This window comes from Lemur catta, chromosome 4 (assembly GCF_020740605.2).
Source record: "Lemur catta isolate mLemCat1 chromosome 4, mLemCat1.pri, whole genome shotgun sequence".
Taxonomy (NCBI): domain Eukaryota; kingdom Metazoa; phylum Chordata; class Mammalia; order Primates; family Lemuridae; genus Lemur; species Lemur catta.
In genome coordinates this window covers 48,591,013-48,608,754 of record NC_059131.1, presented here as the reverse complement: position 1 = coordinate 48,608,754, position 17,742 = coordinate 48,591,013, and the positions used below count along the sequence as shown (strand labels likewise).

Sequence of the window (17,742 nt, the reverse complement as noted above, 5' to 3'; positions counted from 1 at the left end):
ATATCACCATTTTTAGATAAAATGTAGCATACTAAACAAACTGGCAACTTGATTTTTTTAATTTAATATATCCTGATTATCACTCCATAGCAACATATAGAAATATCAAAATAATTTTTACATTATTAGAATAATTTATGCCACTAAGTTTAATAAACATGAAAACTTAGTTACCAAATAATGTTTTTTCTTTTTTATTGATACCTAATGTACATATTTATGAGGTACATGTGACATTTTGATACATTCCTGTAGTATGTAATAATCAAATCAATATATTTAGGATATCCATCACCTTGAACATTTATCATTTCTTTTGGCTGGGAACATTTCAAATGTCTACTTATTTTGAAATATACAACATATTGTTAACTATAGCCACCCTACTGTGCTATCAAACACTACAACTTATTCCTTCTATCCAACTGACTATTTGTATTCAGTGACTGACATCTCTTCATCCACCCCACTCCCTGAACTCTTCTCAGCCTCTAGTAACTATTATTCCACATCTCCCTGTAGAGGTCTTTTACCTAGGAATATGTTTGTTGATTTTGTGTCCTGAAACCTTACTGAATTCATTTATCAAATTCAAGAGTTTTTCGTAGAAGCTTTAGGTTTTTCCATACATAAAATCATGTCATCTGCAAAGAGGGACAATGTGACTTCCTCTCTTCCAATTTGGATATCTTTTATTTCTTTCTCTTGGCTGATTGTTTGGTCTAGAACTTCCAGTACTCTGTTCATTAGGAATGGTGAAAATGGGCATTCCTGTCTTGTTTCAGTTCTTAGATGAAAGGCTTTCAGCTTTTCCCCATTCAGTGTGATGTTAGCTGTGGATTTGTCATATATGGCCTTTATTATGTTGAGGTATATTCCACTTATGCATAATTTGTTGAGTTTTTATCATGAAGGGATGTTGCATTTTATCACATGCTTTTTCGGTGTCCATTGGCATGATCATATGGTTTTTGCCCTTTATTCTGTTAATATGATGTATCACACTAATTTACATGTGTTGAGTCATCCTTGCATCCCTGGGATAAATCCCACTTGACTGTGATGTATTATCTTTTTGATGTGTTGTGAGATTAAATTTGCTAGTATTTTGTTGAGGATTTTTGCATCTATGTTCATTAGAGATATTGATCTATAGTTTTCTTTCTTTGTTGTACTCTTATCTGGTTTTGTTATCAGGGTAATACTGGCCTTGTAGACAGAAAGAATTCCCTCCTCTTCAATATTTTGGATTAGTTTGAGAAGAATTAGTGTGTGCTCTTTTTATAAGTTTGATAGAACTCAGCAGTAAAGCCATTGATCCTGGGCTTTCTTTGTTGGAAAACTTCTTATTACTGACTCAGCCTTGTTACTCATTATTGGTACCTTCAGGTTTTCTATTTCATCCTGAAATAATTTTTGTAGAATGTACGTGTCCAGGAATTTATTCATTTTCTCTAGTTTTTTCAACTTGGTGCATTAGTCACAGTAGTTCCTAATGATCCTTTGTATTTCTGTGTTATCAGTTTTAAATCAACTTAGTTGTTTCTGATTTTATTGAGTTTTCTCTGTTTATTTGTTTGTTAGCCTAGCTAGCAGTTTCTCGATTTTTATCTTTGAACAAGCCAACTTTTTTATCTTGTTGATCTTTTGTATTTTTTCCAGTCTCTATTTCATTTAGTTCTACTATGATCTTTATTATTTCTTTCTTTGTACTAATTTTGGGCTTGGTTTGTTCTTGCTTTTCTAGTTCCTTGAAGTGTTATATTAGGTTGTTTATTTGAAATCTTTCTACTTTTTTATGTAGGCATTTATTGCCATGAACTTCCTTCTTAACACTGCTTTGGCTATATTCCATAGGTTTTAGTATGTTGTGTTTTCCATTTCATTTCCTTCTTAATTTCTTCATTAAGCCAGGAGCATGTTTTTTTAATTAACATGTATTTTTATAGTTTCCACAGTACCTCTTGGTATTGATTGCTAGTTTTATTCCATTGTGGTTTGAGAAGATACGTTATATGATTTTCATTTTTAAATTTGTTAAGACTTTTTTGTGGCCTAGCATATTGTCTATCTTAAGAAGGTTCCATGTGCTGATGAGAAAAATATGTATTCTGTAGCTGTTAGATGAAATGTTCTGTAAATGTCTATTTAGGTGCATTTGGTCTAAAGTCAGGTTTAAATCCAATGTTTATTTATTTTCTGTCTAGATGATCTAATGCTGAGAGTGGATGTTGAAGTCCCCTACTATTATTGTATTAGAGTCCATTTTTCTTCAGGTCTGGTAATACTTGCTTTCTGAATGTGGGTCCTGTGGTGTTGTGTGTGTGTGTGAGTGTGTATAAATACATGCATATATACACACACACACACATATATATATATATAAAATTTTTATGTCCTTTTGCTGAATTGTTCCCTTTATCATTATTTAATGACCTTTTTTGTCTCTTTTTACAGCTTTAGGCTTAAATTCTGTTTTACCTGATATAAATACAGCTACTCCTGCTCACTTTTGGTTTTTGTTTGTGTGGAATATCTTTTTCCATTTTTTCATTTCAGTTTATAGGTGAAGTGAGTGTCTTATAGGCAGTATATAGTTGGGTCATTTAAAAAAATCCATTCAGCCAATCTGTATCTTTTAAGTGGGGAATTTAATCCATTTACATTCAAGGTTATCTTATTCCTATTATTTTGCTATTTATTTTCACATTGTTTTGTAAATCCTTTATTCCTGTCTTCCTCTCTTATTTATAATGTGGTTTGTGGCTCCTTTCTCTTTCTCATTGTGTGTCTGCTCTACTGGTGAGTTTTATACTTTCTTTTGTTTTCATGATGGTAGATATCATCCTTTGCTTCCAGATCTAGGATTCCCTCAAACATTTTTTGTATGGCCAGTCTAGTAGTGATGAATTCCCAGTTTTTTCTTTTGTCTGAGAAATAATTTATTTCTCCTTTATTTTTATAGCATAGCTTTGCTGGTTATAGTATGGTTGGGTGGAAGTTTTTTTCTTTCAGCACTTTGAATATATAATACCATTCTCTCCAGGCCCATAAAGTTTCTGCTGAGAAATCTGCTGTTAGTCTGATGAGGATTCTCTTACATGTGAATTGATGCTTTCCTCATGCTGTTTTTAATACTGTTTTTGTCATTTAGTAATGTGCCTTAAAAAAGACCTTTTTGGGTTGAATCTAATTTGGTTATCTTTGAGCTTCCTGTATCTGGATGGCTATATCTCTTATAAGACTTGGGAACATTTCAGCTTTTGTTGTGTTAAAAAGGTTTTCTTTGCCTTTTCCCACTGCTTTCTCCCTCTGGAACTCTCAAAATTTGAATATTTGGTTGCTTTTGGTATCCCATATTTAATATAGGCTTTTTTTTATTCTCTTTGAGTTATTTTAAAAAATTTGTCTTCGATTTCTGAAATTCTTTTTTCTGCTTCATCTAGTCTATTGTTGAAGTTCTCTATTATATTTTTTTTATTTCATTCATTGAATTCTTCAATTTCAAGGTTTCTGTTTGGTTCGTTTTTATATTTATGTCTTTGTTGAATTTTTCATTCAGATCATGAATTTGTTTTCCCGATTTTTTTGTATTGTTTTCTGTGTTCTCTTGTATCTCATTGAGATTATTTTAAATTCTTTTTCAGCTATTTTATAGAATCTGTGGCTGGAAAATTATTATATTCCTTTGGAGGTGTTTCTTATGTCCATACGGTGATACCTGCACATCCAGTGTACCAGCTACTTCTACCAATTTTATGGATTGACTTTCATGGGGAAAGATATTTTACTATAGATCTAGTTATAGCATTGGTTGAGAACTTTGGCTTTGATTCTAGTTGGGCATAGTAGTGTAGTCTCTGTATTATTCCTTTGACTATAATCAGTGGTTTCTGTGAGCTCCTTTGTGGCTTAGGCTATGGTTGTCAGTGGAGGCTATGATGAGGCTTTCCTGGGGCTAGAGATCCCAGGTAGGCTGGTCCTCAAGCACCAGTGGTGCACCAGTCCTTAGGCCTCTGGGCAGCATAGTGGGCACGGGTCATAGGTCCTGGCAAGCTGATCCTTGGACCTCTAGGTGGCTTGTGCATATGCCAGCAGTGGCAGTGGTAGGCCATGTGGGTGGGTATGTCCTTAGACCTTTGGGCAGCATGCATGGCATCTGCAATGGCAGTAGAAGTGGGGGACTAACCCTCAGGCCCCCAAGTAGCATGTACTGGCACCAATGGTGGTAATGGGCTAGGTGGGCCTGTCCCTAGAGTCCCAGGTGGTGCCTGTGGGTGGGTACTTGTGGTGGTGATGGCAGCAGGCTGGGCCATCGTCACTACAGGCTCCTGGAAAGCATGCACAGGTGCTAGTAGTGATGGGTAGGATGAGTCAATCACTAAGCCTCTGGATGGTCTGCTTGGGTGGCAGCAGTGGTGGTAATGGGCAAGTTGAACCTTTTCTATGGTTTCCTGATGGCACACGAGGCATTGGCAATGGGCAGGCAGCCTATTGTCAGGTCCCACAATGATGCATGTGGGCACTGGCAGCAGTGGCAGGCTGGGTCAATACCCAGGTCCCAGACAGTGTGCTCAGGCACTGGTGATGGTGGCCAGGGCCAGCCTGATCTCGGCCCCCCAGCGGTGTGTGCAGGCACCTGTGGCAGCAGGCATACAGGCCTATTCTGAAGCTCCTCGATGGTGTGTGCAAGCACTGGCTGTGGTGGATAGGGTGCATCAATCCCCAGACCCCTGGAAGGCACAGTTGGGCAATAGTGGGCAGGCCAGGGCAGGGCAGGGCAGGCCTGTCCTCAGGCCCCATGATGGTGCTGAGGCAAGCTGGTCCCTCGTCTCCCTGAAGGTATGTGTAAGTATGTGGCAGCTCTGTTGCTGGGGGTGCGAGGCTGCCATCAGTGGCCAGTCTAGCAGCTTTGTTCTCCTCTACTTCCAAGTCTCAAAGGTTTCCTGTCCCTTACCTGATGAATGCCAGTGTTCTTCTTAGACCCTCTATTCTGCGTGTGATTTTCTACTTGCTGTTTCGGTCCTTCTTTGTAGAGGAGGTGAGTGCTAGGTGCCTCTAGTCAGCTATCTTGAAGCCCCTTCCCCACCATAAGTAATTTTCTAGAAAAATATAAATGGTTAAAATTGACATAAGGAATAAACAAACTCTCCATTTATCCTATAGACAAAATTCAAACAGTAGTCAAAAATTTAACTCCTGAAAGGAAGCAGTTGGTTTTATTTATTGGTTCTACAAAACCTTCAAAAACACATAATTCCTCAAAACATATTCTAACATGAAAATATGTGACAGCCCAAGTACATTCTTTATTTGGTAACATAAAATATAAGCTATTTTCATTTTTAAAATGACTATTCATCATTTTGACATAAGAAAGACTATAAAACATTTATGTAGACATTGAGAACTGATTTCTGCAATTTATATTTCTATTAATATAAGTTATTTAACATTACTTCCTCATATTAAAAGTTGCATTCTCCTCACTTCTACAAAATATAAAACTTCTAAAATATTAACACAGTATAATAAACAATATTCCTGATTCTTAATATTCCTGATCACTCCTTATTGATCAGATTTGTCCTGTGAAGAGAAATGTTATTTTTAAATATGTAGAAAAAGAATTGTATCAACATTTTACACTTTTATGTTTAAGTGACATAGAGCAGCATGAATTTGAATGTTCTGAAGGCAATTATGGATAAGGTTTAAACCTGTAAAACTATAGAATATGAATAAAATTGTTCAATTATCAGTTGATTTGAACTGAGAAAGTTATCTCACAGGATGAGAACAAAGTAATCTTAAATATGTATAAGCTGTTCCGTATCTCATAAAACTATCAATCCAGAAAATGTTATAACAATATCAGTACATCATGGTAGTTATAAATACTTGTCAATAACTGGTCCAAAGTATGTTCCACAGATGAAACTCTATTCAAGATTTATTTAGCTTCAAATACTTTTTACTATAAATTTGCATATTCATTCTGCTAGCACATTCAAATTCCTCTGTGAAAAGCAACGAGAACCCAGGAACAGCAAGTCTTTAATTGTAGATCATAGATGATACAGAATTATGTGTAAATTTTGAAAGCCGGATCATGGCCAAAGACTTTCAGTTTATCTTTTGGTGGATGGAAGCCAATTTCACTTAATAGAGCTAAATAATGATACTAATATAAGTCAAACTGTCAAATGGTAAATAATAAAATTGTAATTGAGATTGACAGATATAAGTGGTTCATTTTTCTGAATATTTTTCTAAAAAATTGCTTCCAAGTTAGTAACACTTTTATAATCTAACCATCCACCAGCTAGGTAACCCTGATTGGGTGGCCATCTCTTGCCATCTAAATTGTCCAAGTAGACTTATTATATACCATTTTAATCTTATACAATGACACCCAAAAGGGACCAGCAAAACAAAAAATAAAAGATGGTACATCTTACCAGTGTTTTCTTGTGCCTGTCTCCCATACACATGATTTAAAACAAATTGACAATTATGTATATTTATGGGGTACAATGTGATGTTTTAATCTTATGTATACATTGTAGAAAGATTCATTTGAACTAATTAACACATTACTGCTTCATCAACTTACCATTTTTTTGTGATCAAAACATTAAAAATCTATTTGTTTAGCAATTTTGAAATGTACAATACATTATTATTAATTGCGGTCACCATGCAGTACAAGAGATCATTAAAACTTACTCCTCAAGTCTTAATGAAATTTTGTACCCTTTGAACAACATCTTCCCTTTCCCCAAGCCTTTCCCACTTATCCCACCCCATGCTCTATAACTACTTTCTAGCCTTTTTATATGAGGAGCAACTCTTTATAGATTCTACATATAAGTGAGTTCACACAGTATTTGTCTTTTTGTACCTGCCTTATTTCACTTAGCATAGTGTTCTCTAGTTCCATCTATGTTATCACAAATGACAGAATTTCCTTCTTTTTAGGGACCATATAGTATCTCATTGTGTATATATACCACATTTTCTTTATCCATTCATCTACTGATAGACAATTAGGTTGCTTCCATATCGTGGCTATTGTGAATGATCTTGAAAACGAACATGTTATTACAGGTATCTCTTTGACATACTGATTTCAGTTCCTTTGGATATATACCCCAAAGTGAGATTGCTGGATCATATGGCATTTCTGTTTTTAGTTTTTTGAGGACCCTCTACACTATTTTCCAAAATGATGGTACTAATTTACACTCCCACCGACAGCATACAAGTGTTCTCATTTCTCCATATCCTCGTCAAAACTTATTCATATTTTTGACAGTAGCCATTTTAACAGATATGAGGTGATATTTTATTATAGTTTTAATTTGCATTTCCCTGACAATAATAGAAATGTTGAGCATTTTTCATATATCTATTGGCCATTCATATCTCTACTTTTGAGAAATGTCTCTTCAGATCCTTTGCCCATATTTTAATCAGGTTATTTGTGTTCTTATTATTGAGTTGTTTGCATTCCTTATATATATTTTTTTAATTTAATTTGTTATTTTTGAGACAGAGTCTTACTCTGTTGCCCAGGCTAGAGTGCTGTGGCGTCAGTCTAGCTCACAGCAACCTCAAACTCCTGGGCTCAGGTGATCCTCCTGCCTCAGCCTCCCAAGTAGCTGGGACAGCAGGCACACATCACCATGCCCAGCTAATTTTTTCTACTTTTAATAGAGATGGGGTCTCACTCTTGCTCAGGCTAGTCTTAAACTCCTGAGCTCAAGAGATCCTCCTGCCTTGGCCTCCCAGAGAGCTAGGATTACAGGCGTGAGCCACTGCGCCTGGCCCATTGTTTTTCTAATTTTATTTTTCTCTGATCTTTGTTAGTTCCTTCCTTATATGTTTGGGATTACCTTGGTCTTCTTTTTCTAGTTCCTTAAGGTGTAAAGGTAGGTTGTTTGAGATCTTCTTTTGTGATGTAGGCATTTATTGGTGTAAACTTCCCTCTCAGTCCTGAGGGGGACTGCATCCATCTCATAAGTTTTGGTATATTGTGTTTCCATTTTCATTTATCTCAAGATACTTAAAAAAAAAATTTTTTTTTTTTTTAGAGACAGTGTCTCACTTTGGTGCCCAGGCTGCAGTGCAGTGGCATGATCATAGCTCACTGTAACCCCAAACTCCTGGGTTCAATTAATTCTACCACCTCAGTCTCCCAAGAAGCTGGGACCATAGGCACACCACACCATGCCTGGCTAATTTAATTTTTATTTTTTGTAGAGATAGGGTCTTGCCATGTTGTCCAGGCTGGTTTTGAGCTCCAGCAATCCTCCTGCCTCAGGCTCCCAAAGTGCTAGGGGCCCAGAGTAAGATATTTGTTTCCCTTTTAATTTCTTTTTTGACCCATTGGTTATTGTTTAATTTCCACATATCTGTGAGTTTTCCAAGATTCCTCCTGTTACTGATTTTTAGTTTCATGCCATTGTGGTCAGAAAAGATACCCGATATAATTTCAGTCTTCATAAATTTGTTAAGACTTGTTTTGTGGCCTAACATAGGATATATCCTGGAGAATGTTCCATGTGTACCTGAAAAGAATTCTGTTGCTATTGGGTAGGATGTTCTGTATATATGTTAGGTCCATTTGGTCTAAAGTATGGTTTAAGTCTAATATTTCCTCATTGATTTTCTGTCTATATTATCTGTCCAGTGTTCAAAGTGGGGTAATGAAGTCTCCTACTATTATATTTGCAGATAGATCTTCAGATCTATTAATATTTCCTTCATATATTTAAGTGCTCCAATGTTGGATGCAGGTACATCTACAATTATTAAAACTTCTTGATGAAATTACCCCTTTAACATTACATAATGACCTTCTTTGTCTCTTTTTACAGTTTTTGCCTTAAAGTCTGTTTTGTGTGCTATAAGAATAGCTATCCCAGCACTCTTTTGGTTTCCATCTGAATGGACTTCTTCCATCCCATCACTTTCAGTCTATGTGTGTCCTTAGAGGGGAAGTTAGTCTCTTCTAGGCAGTATGTAGTTGGGTTTTCCAGACACATGATTCTGAACAACTAGTGATAACACAGTCCACTAGTCTGTGAGAATCTTAATGGCTAGGTATCTGGCCTGGGGTAGATTCATGTTGTATAGGGCTTGAAGCTTTTACAATTTGAAGAATACTACTTAAGGAAAAGAATTTAAATATTTAAATACAAAATTAGGTACCAGAAAGGACTTACACAAGTAAGAGGTAAAAAGCTTAAGCTTCATTAGCTTCATGTAAAATTCACCTCTGCATCTGGTACAAAGTAAATATTCCATAATAATTTATTGAATAATTTTTGATTAGTTAATAGCTATTGATTAAATCTGAAGTTTGGATGTGGCCTCTTGCTTGCAACTTCTTTAATGTAGTATGACTTAACAGTACCTGAGCCTTAATTAATCTCAACCAGCTTTAGTGCATGTCCTTTATTCCTATATGTGCTAGCCTACTCCAGTAAAGGACATGAAAATGAAATAAATAGCTGAGTGGATTTTATTTTCTTGATTCATTTAGAATATGACCATTTCCAAAAGTTTTGTTGTCTTAGCTAATTTTCTGCTGCTATAACAGAATACCACAGACTGGGTAATTTAGAAAGAAAATAGGTGTATTTGGCTGATAGTTCTGGAGGCTGAGAAATCCAAGAGCATGGTTGCCAGCATCTGGCGAGAGTCATCTCATGGCAAAACGGTAGAAGGTAGAAGTGAGCACACAAGAGAGAGGAAATCAGGCCAAACTTGCTTTTATAACAAACCCAGTCTCTTGATTACTAACCTACTCCCTCCATGACAGCATTAATCCATTGATAAGGACCAAGCCCTCATGGCCTAATCACCTCTTAAAGACCCCACCCCCTCCAATGCCATTACATTGGCAAGTAAGTTGCAGCATGAGAGTTTTTGGCAAGGACACTTAAGTCATAGTATTTGGGAATACATTTAATTGTATAAATACATTTAAACTAAGTTCCAAAGCTAAAACTGTCTAAAATTATAAAACAAATGAATCCAGAAGATAGCCATTTGCGGGGTGATATAGATACTAGATATATCTTTTACAAGAACCTAAAGATTTAATGAAGTCTGTCATACTGAGAGCATGGAATTATACAGATACACTTTCTACTTACTGTATTTTGCTAAAGGCCACATTCAGATATATGAATAGTGAAGAGGCCTACAAGTGTATCAGTAAATATAATGTTTCCAAACAGACTATGAAATGAAGACATTCAGAGTAGAGATACAATATCAGTTTAAGAATTGTTGAGGTTTACCCTCTTCAAATTAATGACTCTAGTTCCCCCTAACAATTGACAAAGTACAGAGGACAAATTAGATAATTAAGGAAGAATGAGAAAGACAGAAAATATTCCAGAAATAATTTGTGGACCACAGATCTTACAGCCAACACTTACAACACTGCTCAACATAAAGAGCTCACACTGGTAATCCACAAATAAAAGCATATATGTATGGTTATGTTTCTTTTTCTTTGGTTTATATGCCTGTATACCAGTACTATATAGTCTTAAAATCAACTAGAATACTTGAATATTCTTGACCATTTGTTTTGAAATGCGAATTTTAAGATCAACTTGTCAAATTCCATGAGAAACTTTGAGAAGATGTTTATTGGAATTCCACCGAATTTTACAGATTATTTGGGGTCAAAATTGATATCTTTATGATGTGTAGTCTTCACAGACCTAAGCAGATATATGTCTAAATTTTAATCAGGTATTTATTTATGTCCTTCAGTAATACTTGGTAATTTCTTCTCAAATGTATTGCATATTTTTTGCTTACTTTTAGTGAAGAATCAAATACAAATTTCAACAGAGAACAGAAATTAGAGAAAGCCACCTAACTCATTTTGTAAGATATAACCTTGATACTAGTCAAGGGAAGGCCAAGTCAAGTCAGTCACGGACTATTCTTAATTGGTAACATAGATGCAAAATTCTTAAATATCAGCAAGTTGGATATAGTAGTATTTTTAAATAACGAATTTCTTCACTGAATATAAGGATCTATTATGAAAGTATCATTGAACTCCTAGATGAAAAGATAAAAACCATGATTATTTTAATTGATCTACATTTAAGTTGCTTCTAATTTTTCATTGTTATAAACAATGCTTTAATGACCAATCTTGGACATTGTCCCACCATTTCCGCAGGAAAATTTCCCCAAAGTGCAAGTGAATTTAAAATTATGATATATTGCTAAAACATAGGGCCAGCAAACCTTTTCTGGAAATGGCCAGATAGAAAATATGATAGGCTGTGGGCCGAGAGGCAAAACTGAGGTTATTATGTAGGTACTTATATAACAAGAAAAAAACCAAATGTCCATAAATCTTTATTGACAAAATTAAAAATATTATAATACTTGAGTATAATTTTTATAATACAGGTCTGTATATGTGAAAAATGGAATTCTTTTTTGGAGAGGGATAACAGTTCACTTAATTGGGGTTGAAAGCTGGTGTTTCCTATCTTCAGCATCTTTTGCAAACATTAATCTGTTAATTCTGATCTACAATGAGAGTTTACATATTTAACCTTTGAAAATGTCTTTCCACATAGATAGGTACTGCCAAATACTGATATCAATTCATGAGTATATGGTTTTAATTGAGTATATTCACAGACTGGAAGACATTTTTAGAATTCTATCAGCTAAAAGGCATTCTAGCCTTTTAGCTTGTCATTACATTGCAAATCACTTCTAATTAAAGTTTCTCAATTGCACAGTTAAATGGATTTTGGAATATGGAAATTTCTTTTGCACTTGGATCAAGGTTTGAAAAACACTGCTGCAGTTTGAAATCAGAAAATATGTCTCTGGAAATTTGTGTAGGAATGGAGATATCACTTTTTTTTTTCTTTTAAGAGACAGAATCTATTGCCCAGGCTGGAGTGCAGTGGTGTGATCATAGCTCACTGTAACCTCAAACTCCTGGCCTCAAGCAATCCTCCCACCTCAGCCTCCCCAGTAGCTAGAATGACAGTCATGTGCCACCGTGCCCTGCAAATTTTTTAATTTTTTGCAGGGATGAGGTCTTGCTGTGTTGCCCAGGCTGGAGTGCAAAACTCCCAGCCTCAAGCAATCTTCATGTCTTGGCCTCCCAAAGCGGTGGGATTACAGGCATTAGATACTGTCCCCAGCCTTTTTTTAAAAACTTTGACAGTGCAAGAAGTATATACTGTAGTCTGACATTACTTGCAACTCAAATAATGTTCTCATTATCACAGTTTCACAGATAAGCACTATTTTGCTTTGTAATTTTAGTTTGAAACATTTTCAAGTCTGCCTCAGAAGCTAATTCGAAAGCCATTCAGAGTTCAATAACAGTGGTTGAGCATGGTTCTTCAAACCATTAAGAATGTAAAAACCATTTTTTACTTGAGGACGGTACAAAAGGCAGGCTAGATTTGGCCCCTGGGCCATAGTTAACTGACCCTTGCTCTATAAAGTCTTAACCAGTAAATGTTAAGTGCCTGTTTTCCCAAAACTTTGCAACTTGAGGTTATTAATTTTTTAAAAATGTATATAATTTTAAATTACATTTTTTTAATTTGCATTTATTTGAATAAGGTGAAATATTTTTTCCTGATTGTAGGCCATTTATATTTCTTCATTATAAACTAACCATATTTTTTCCATCTTTATGTAGTAAAGTTTTCATTCCAATAATCATTCTGTATACCAAAAAGAGTTCTAAATCCTTTGTAGTCTCTATCTACTTGTTTACTTTTACTTTCCACTGCTTTCTCCCACATATCCAACACTCATTCCGTATTTATTAAAAGATCTGCCATTGCCTGAAAGAGCTGTGTTTTCTCAAGCTTCTTTGTATATATACATCAGGTGTCATTGTCACCTTTTCTCCATTTTCCATGCTAGTGTAATTCTTATTCATCCTTCAAGACTCAGATCAAAGATCATTTCCTCCTCTTTGGCTCTATAGTATTCTGTACAAATATCTGCCATAAAATCTATCATACTTTTATGTGGTTAACTGTTGATTTACAGTGGTCTCTAACTGGGCTCAAAGCTATTTGAGACATGGTATTGTAACTGATCTCTATACTCCAGAACAGTGCCCAGTACTTGCTAGATAGTAATTATTTATTAACTGAATAAGCTCAAAATAATAGTAGTAGTAATAATAACAAATATATGCCAAACATGTAAAATCAGATTGTTTAGTATTTCTTTTAGAGTGCTTAGAATGTAATATTTAATTAAAATCTGAAGACGCTCCCTCAGCTATTAAAGTTTCACCAAAGAAAATAGCAGTTAGATTTTTATTCCCTGACAAAACAGAGTATGTCAAACACTTTAAATAATTGCCTTTAGTTATAGCTGTGATCTCCAATTCAGAAAAATTTGCTTGTACTGGAAAACTAAAAAGAATTTAAAATACAAAAAAGAATATTCATCAGCCGTTTCTATTTTGTAATCTGAACAATAAGTTTCTTTCAAACTCTCCTTTGTAACTTGAGCAAGATTCATTTTGGATTAATCTTTTATTTTGCTTTATTTCCAAAGGATATCCATTACCTTGCACTAGATAAGGGTGAATTGGCACTAGCTGAAGTGGCAAGAAAAAGAGCTAGTGACATTGATGCAGAAACAATAACCTCTGGAGTTGGTAAGAATTAATGCTGGTTTTTTAAAGTGCTTTTTGTTTTAATCAATACTCATATCATTTCTATTTATGTTTGTAGGGCATGGTTGGTTAATTTGAATTACTTTATTTATAAAGACAGTGCCTTTAAAGAAAGAAGAATTAAGCCTTGACAAATAGTACAATATTGAAATACAAGTTAGAATTGTATAAATGTGAAATTGATAATCAGTGATTACTATAAGTCATTTAGTAAAAAGGACATTATTCTTTTCATAAGATTTTGGGGAAAAGAATTTATTATCATTATCAGTGCTGTTACTAAAATTAACCAACACAGAAATTCATATAATCCTTTATTTATACACAGATATGTCATATTTCAGAAGAATTCTGTCCTATATTAGGCAACGTATTTCATATGGTATTTTAAATTTGATGAGTGATTTGTTTTCATGTAGAAGCTGTTAGTCATTTTTCAGTGGAGTATTCTAAAGAAGACAGATCAGAAGCCTTAGATTGAATCTAAAAGTCCACTTAAACTTTATAATATAAAAAAGAAAGTTTTAAAAGAGTATTATAATATCAACACTAACTTCCTTTTTTTAGACTCAGTTCATCTAATGGCAGTATTAATACTTGGAAATCCATTTCCTATTCTTCCTGGCATTTATTATTTCTAGATTAGACAAAAGACCCTGTAATATAAGTGATTTCTCTGAGGAACTCCTATAAAACAGAAGTTTTAAAAAGTTTTCCACTTTGTAAGTACCTGAAAATATTATAGCTCCATTCTACCATGATAGCTTTAAACCTGAATACCAGGGCTGACAATTACTTACCAACAAGATATCATTCTCTCTTCCCCACCCCGAGAGAGTTCCAAACTGACTGAATCCAAAGGTGCATAGACCACTTTCAAATCTCCATAAGGAATACTATTAATACAATATGAGATAGGTTGACCTATCATTATATCTTGTTACTTGCTAAGGATGCTGATGTACCTCCTAATAATAGTAATAGGTAATATTTATTGAATGCTCACTATGGGCCAGACACTATTCTCAGTTACAGATACTAGCTAATTTAATTTTTACCACAACTCTGTGAGGTAGGTTCAATTTATATTTGTTATGTGAAGTCACTTCTAACTAAATGATGAAACCATAGCATGTTAACAGGAATTATGACAATATATAATGAGGATACAAATATCCTCCATCCCGATCCCTCTAGTCGTTTAGGAAAACAGCAGGATGTTAATTCATAGCCAATTTTCCTTAGTTGTCTTCTATCCTGCCTCTTCCACCCAGGGTATCAGATGTAATGAATGATATCTTTGCATTTTAAAGCTATTTAAATTACTAAGGGTGAAAGGGAATATGATGAGATTACCATAAAATTTCAGAAAAATGAAGAAACTCCACTATTCACCAAAATGCATCTTGTGCCCTATGTATTCTCTGATCAGATTACTGTGGCCAGCTGATAATTCCTAGCCAGAAATCTGGGTACCCTCTTTGAGCCTCTGCCTCATGTCTAGCAAATATCTTTTCACTGAAGCCCTGTGACTCCCCTTTTCTCAGCCTTGTTTTAGGCCTTTGACCTAGATTCCTATCTTTTGCTAAACATACCATTCAATAACATAAGTAACTTTCAAGAGGCTAATGTCTTAGATGAATGTTCTAATCCACTTTTGTTCATAAAACTGGGTACTGTACTCACAATTCCAAGTGGAGTTAGGGAAGAATCTCTGGTTTCGTCATCATGGTCTCTGCTCGGCTCTTTGCTGAAGCCTGCATCATGCCAGGGAATGCTAATATTCTCTCAAATTCCCTCAATTTAATTCCACTATTCTCTTAAAGTTTACCCCAAAGCAGAAAGTTATTAAATTTTTGGCTTTCAAAGTAGTTTTCTGATGCAAGCAGGCGGCCAAACTATGTAAGATATAATGAGTAGTTCCATCTAAATGGGAGAGTCTGTTAAAAAAAAAAAAAAAGTATCAGACATAATAACTGTCAACACAGTTAAAAGTAAGCTTTGCCAAAGGAAAAGTTGAATGATGATGATAAAGTGTACAATATGGCAATTTTTAAAAAACTTTATTGACATATACATACAAAGTGCACAAAACCTAAGTGTATGACAAAATGAATTTTTTCACTAAGTAGACACATTCTTGTAACCAGTATCCAGACCAAGCAATATATTATACCAGGACCTCAGAAGCCCTACTGTACACCCTTCAAGATACTACACCCTCAGCCCAACTATCTAGACTTACAGCCCAGTGCATTGATTTCGCCCTTTTCAAAGTTTATATAAATGGATTTTTACATATATTCTTTATTATTTGGCTCCTTCTATTCAACATTATGAATCTGAAAATCTTTTATATTGTTGCATGTAGTTGTAATCCTTCTACTCTTTTTGCTATATAACAGTATTCCAATGTATGAATATACTACAGTTTTATTCATTCTACTTTTGATGGACATTAGGGTTCTTTCAAGTTTGGGACTATTGTAAATAGTGTTGCTATGAACATTCTTGTGTATGTCTTTTAAGAGACTTAGGTATGTAGATCTGTTGCGCTTGTGCTTAAGAAGCAGAATTCCTGTGACACAGGATATGCAGCTGTAGTAGCTACTTCTAGTTTTCCAAAGTAGTTACAACAATATACCTCCTTACCAGCAGTGCATAAGAGTTCCAGTTTTGTCTATCTTCACTGATGCTTGGTATTGTCTGTCTTTTAGCCATTCTGGTGCCAAAAGGCATTGTATTTTTGTATATGTGGCAGTATATAGACTGTTTCTGGACTCTGTTCTATTTCATTAGTGTGTTTGTCTATACTTGCACAAATATCTCACTGCTTTAAGCAACTCTGGCTTTAAATCTTAGATAGTACAAGTTGCCCAGGTTTGTTCAAGATGACTTTAGTTATCTTTCCATATAAATCTCAGAATCAGCTTGCACCCCAACCCAAGGGGAAAAAAGGGAAAAGGGGCAGAAATTCTGGTTGGAATTTCATAAATTTATAGACAAATTTGAGCTGAATTGATTTCTTTGTGTCTTCTCTATTTTTTCTTAGAAATGTTTTGTGGTTTCCACTGTAGTGGTCTTTCATATCTTCCCTTAGATTTATCTTAAAAGTATTTCTTTTTTTGCTTAGTTTATAGTAACCTTACTTAAAAATTTCATTTTCTGTTTATTTCTGGTACATAAACAATTGACTACTATTATTAAATATATTGAACTTATAGCCAACAGCAGTGCTAATGCTAATAGTTTTTAAATTCTTTTGAATTTTCTACATCCCAGACGTGTCATCTGCATATGAGGACAGTTTGATTGATTCCTCCTTTCCAATTCTTATGCCTTTTTTTTTCTTTTTATGTAATGCACTGGCTAGAAGCCACAGTATAATCTTGAATAGAAGTTATAACAGGCATCATTTTCTGCTTCTTGATTCTTAGGGAAAGCCTTCAATAATTTACCATTTGGCGTAAGGTTCTCCTCAGGTTTTTTAAATGTATAAACCTGTTAATCATACATAACTAGCTTGCTCAGGGTTTCTATCAATAGGTGTAGAGTTTTATTGAATCTTTTTCTGGATTTATCAAGATGATCATATGATTTGTTCAATAGATGGTAAATTTCATTGATTTTTTTTCAAATGATAAAGTACCCTTGCATTCTTAGAATAAACACAACTTGTAATGTATTTTTAAACATTGCTGGATTTGATTTGCTATTACTTTAAAATTTTGGCATTTATGTTCATGAGGGATTGGTCCATAATCTTCTTTTAGTTTAATTTTTGATGTGTAAAGTTCTAGATAGGATATATTTGAATATGTAATACTTATAATCCAGTTATTATGTATTGCACGTAAAACACTATTCCTACAACTTAAAAATTTTACATTTATCTTGACTGTATCATTATCAATATTTGGTTTTGGTATTGTACTAAACTTTTGCAATATTTCATAGGAGGTAACTGGGGAAAGATACATGGAATTCCTCATAACTGCATACAAATCTATAATTATCTCAAAATA

General features: G+C 34.5%; 1 protein-coding gene across 4 annotated transcripts in view; it reads left to right on the top strand.

Moving 5' to 3' along the window:
• Positions 1-17,742, top strand: part of LOC123636962 (WD repeat containing planar cell polarity effector) — a 316,119-nt gene that overhangs the window by 200,343 nt on the left and 98,034 nt on the right. For all 4 annotated transcript variants that reach the window (XM_045549710.1, XM_045549713.1, XM_045549709.1 and 1 more), the window contains one exon: positions 13,597-13,699. In XM_045549710.1, the coding sequence (XP_045405666.1) occupies positions 13,597-13,699 (103 nt within the window). The remainder of the gene's footprint in view (positions 1-13,596; positions 13,700-17,742) is intronic.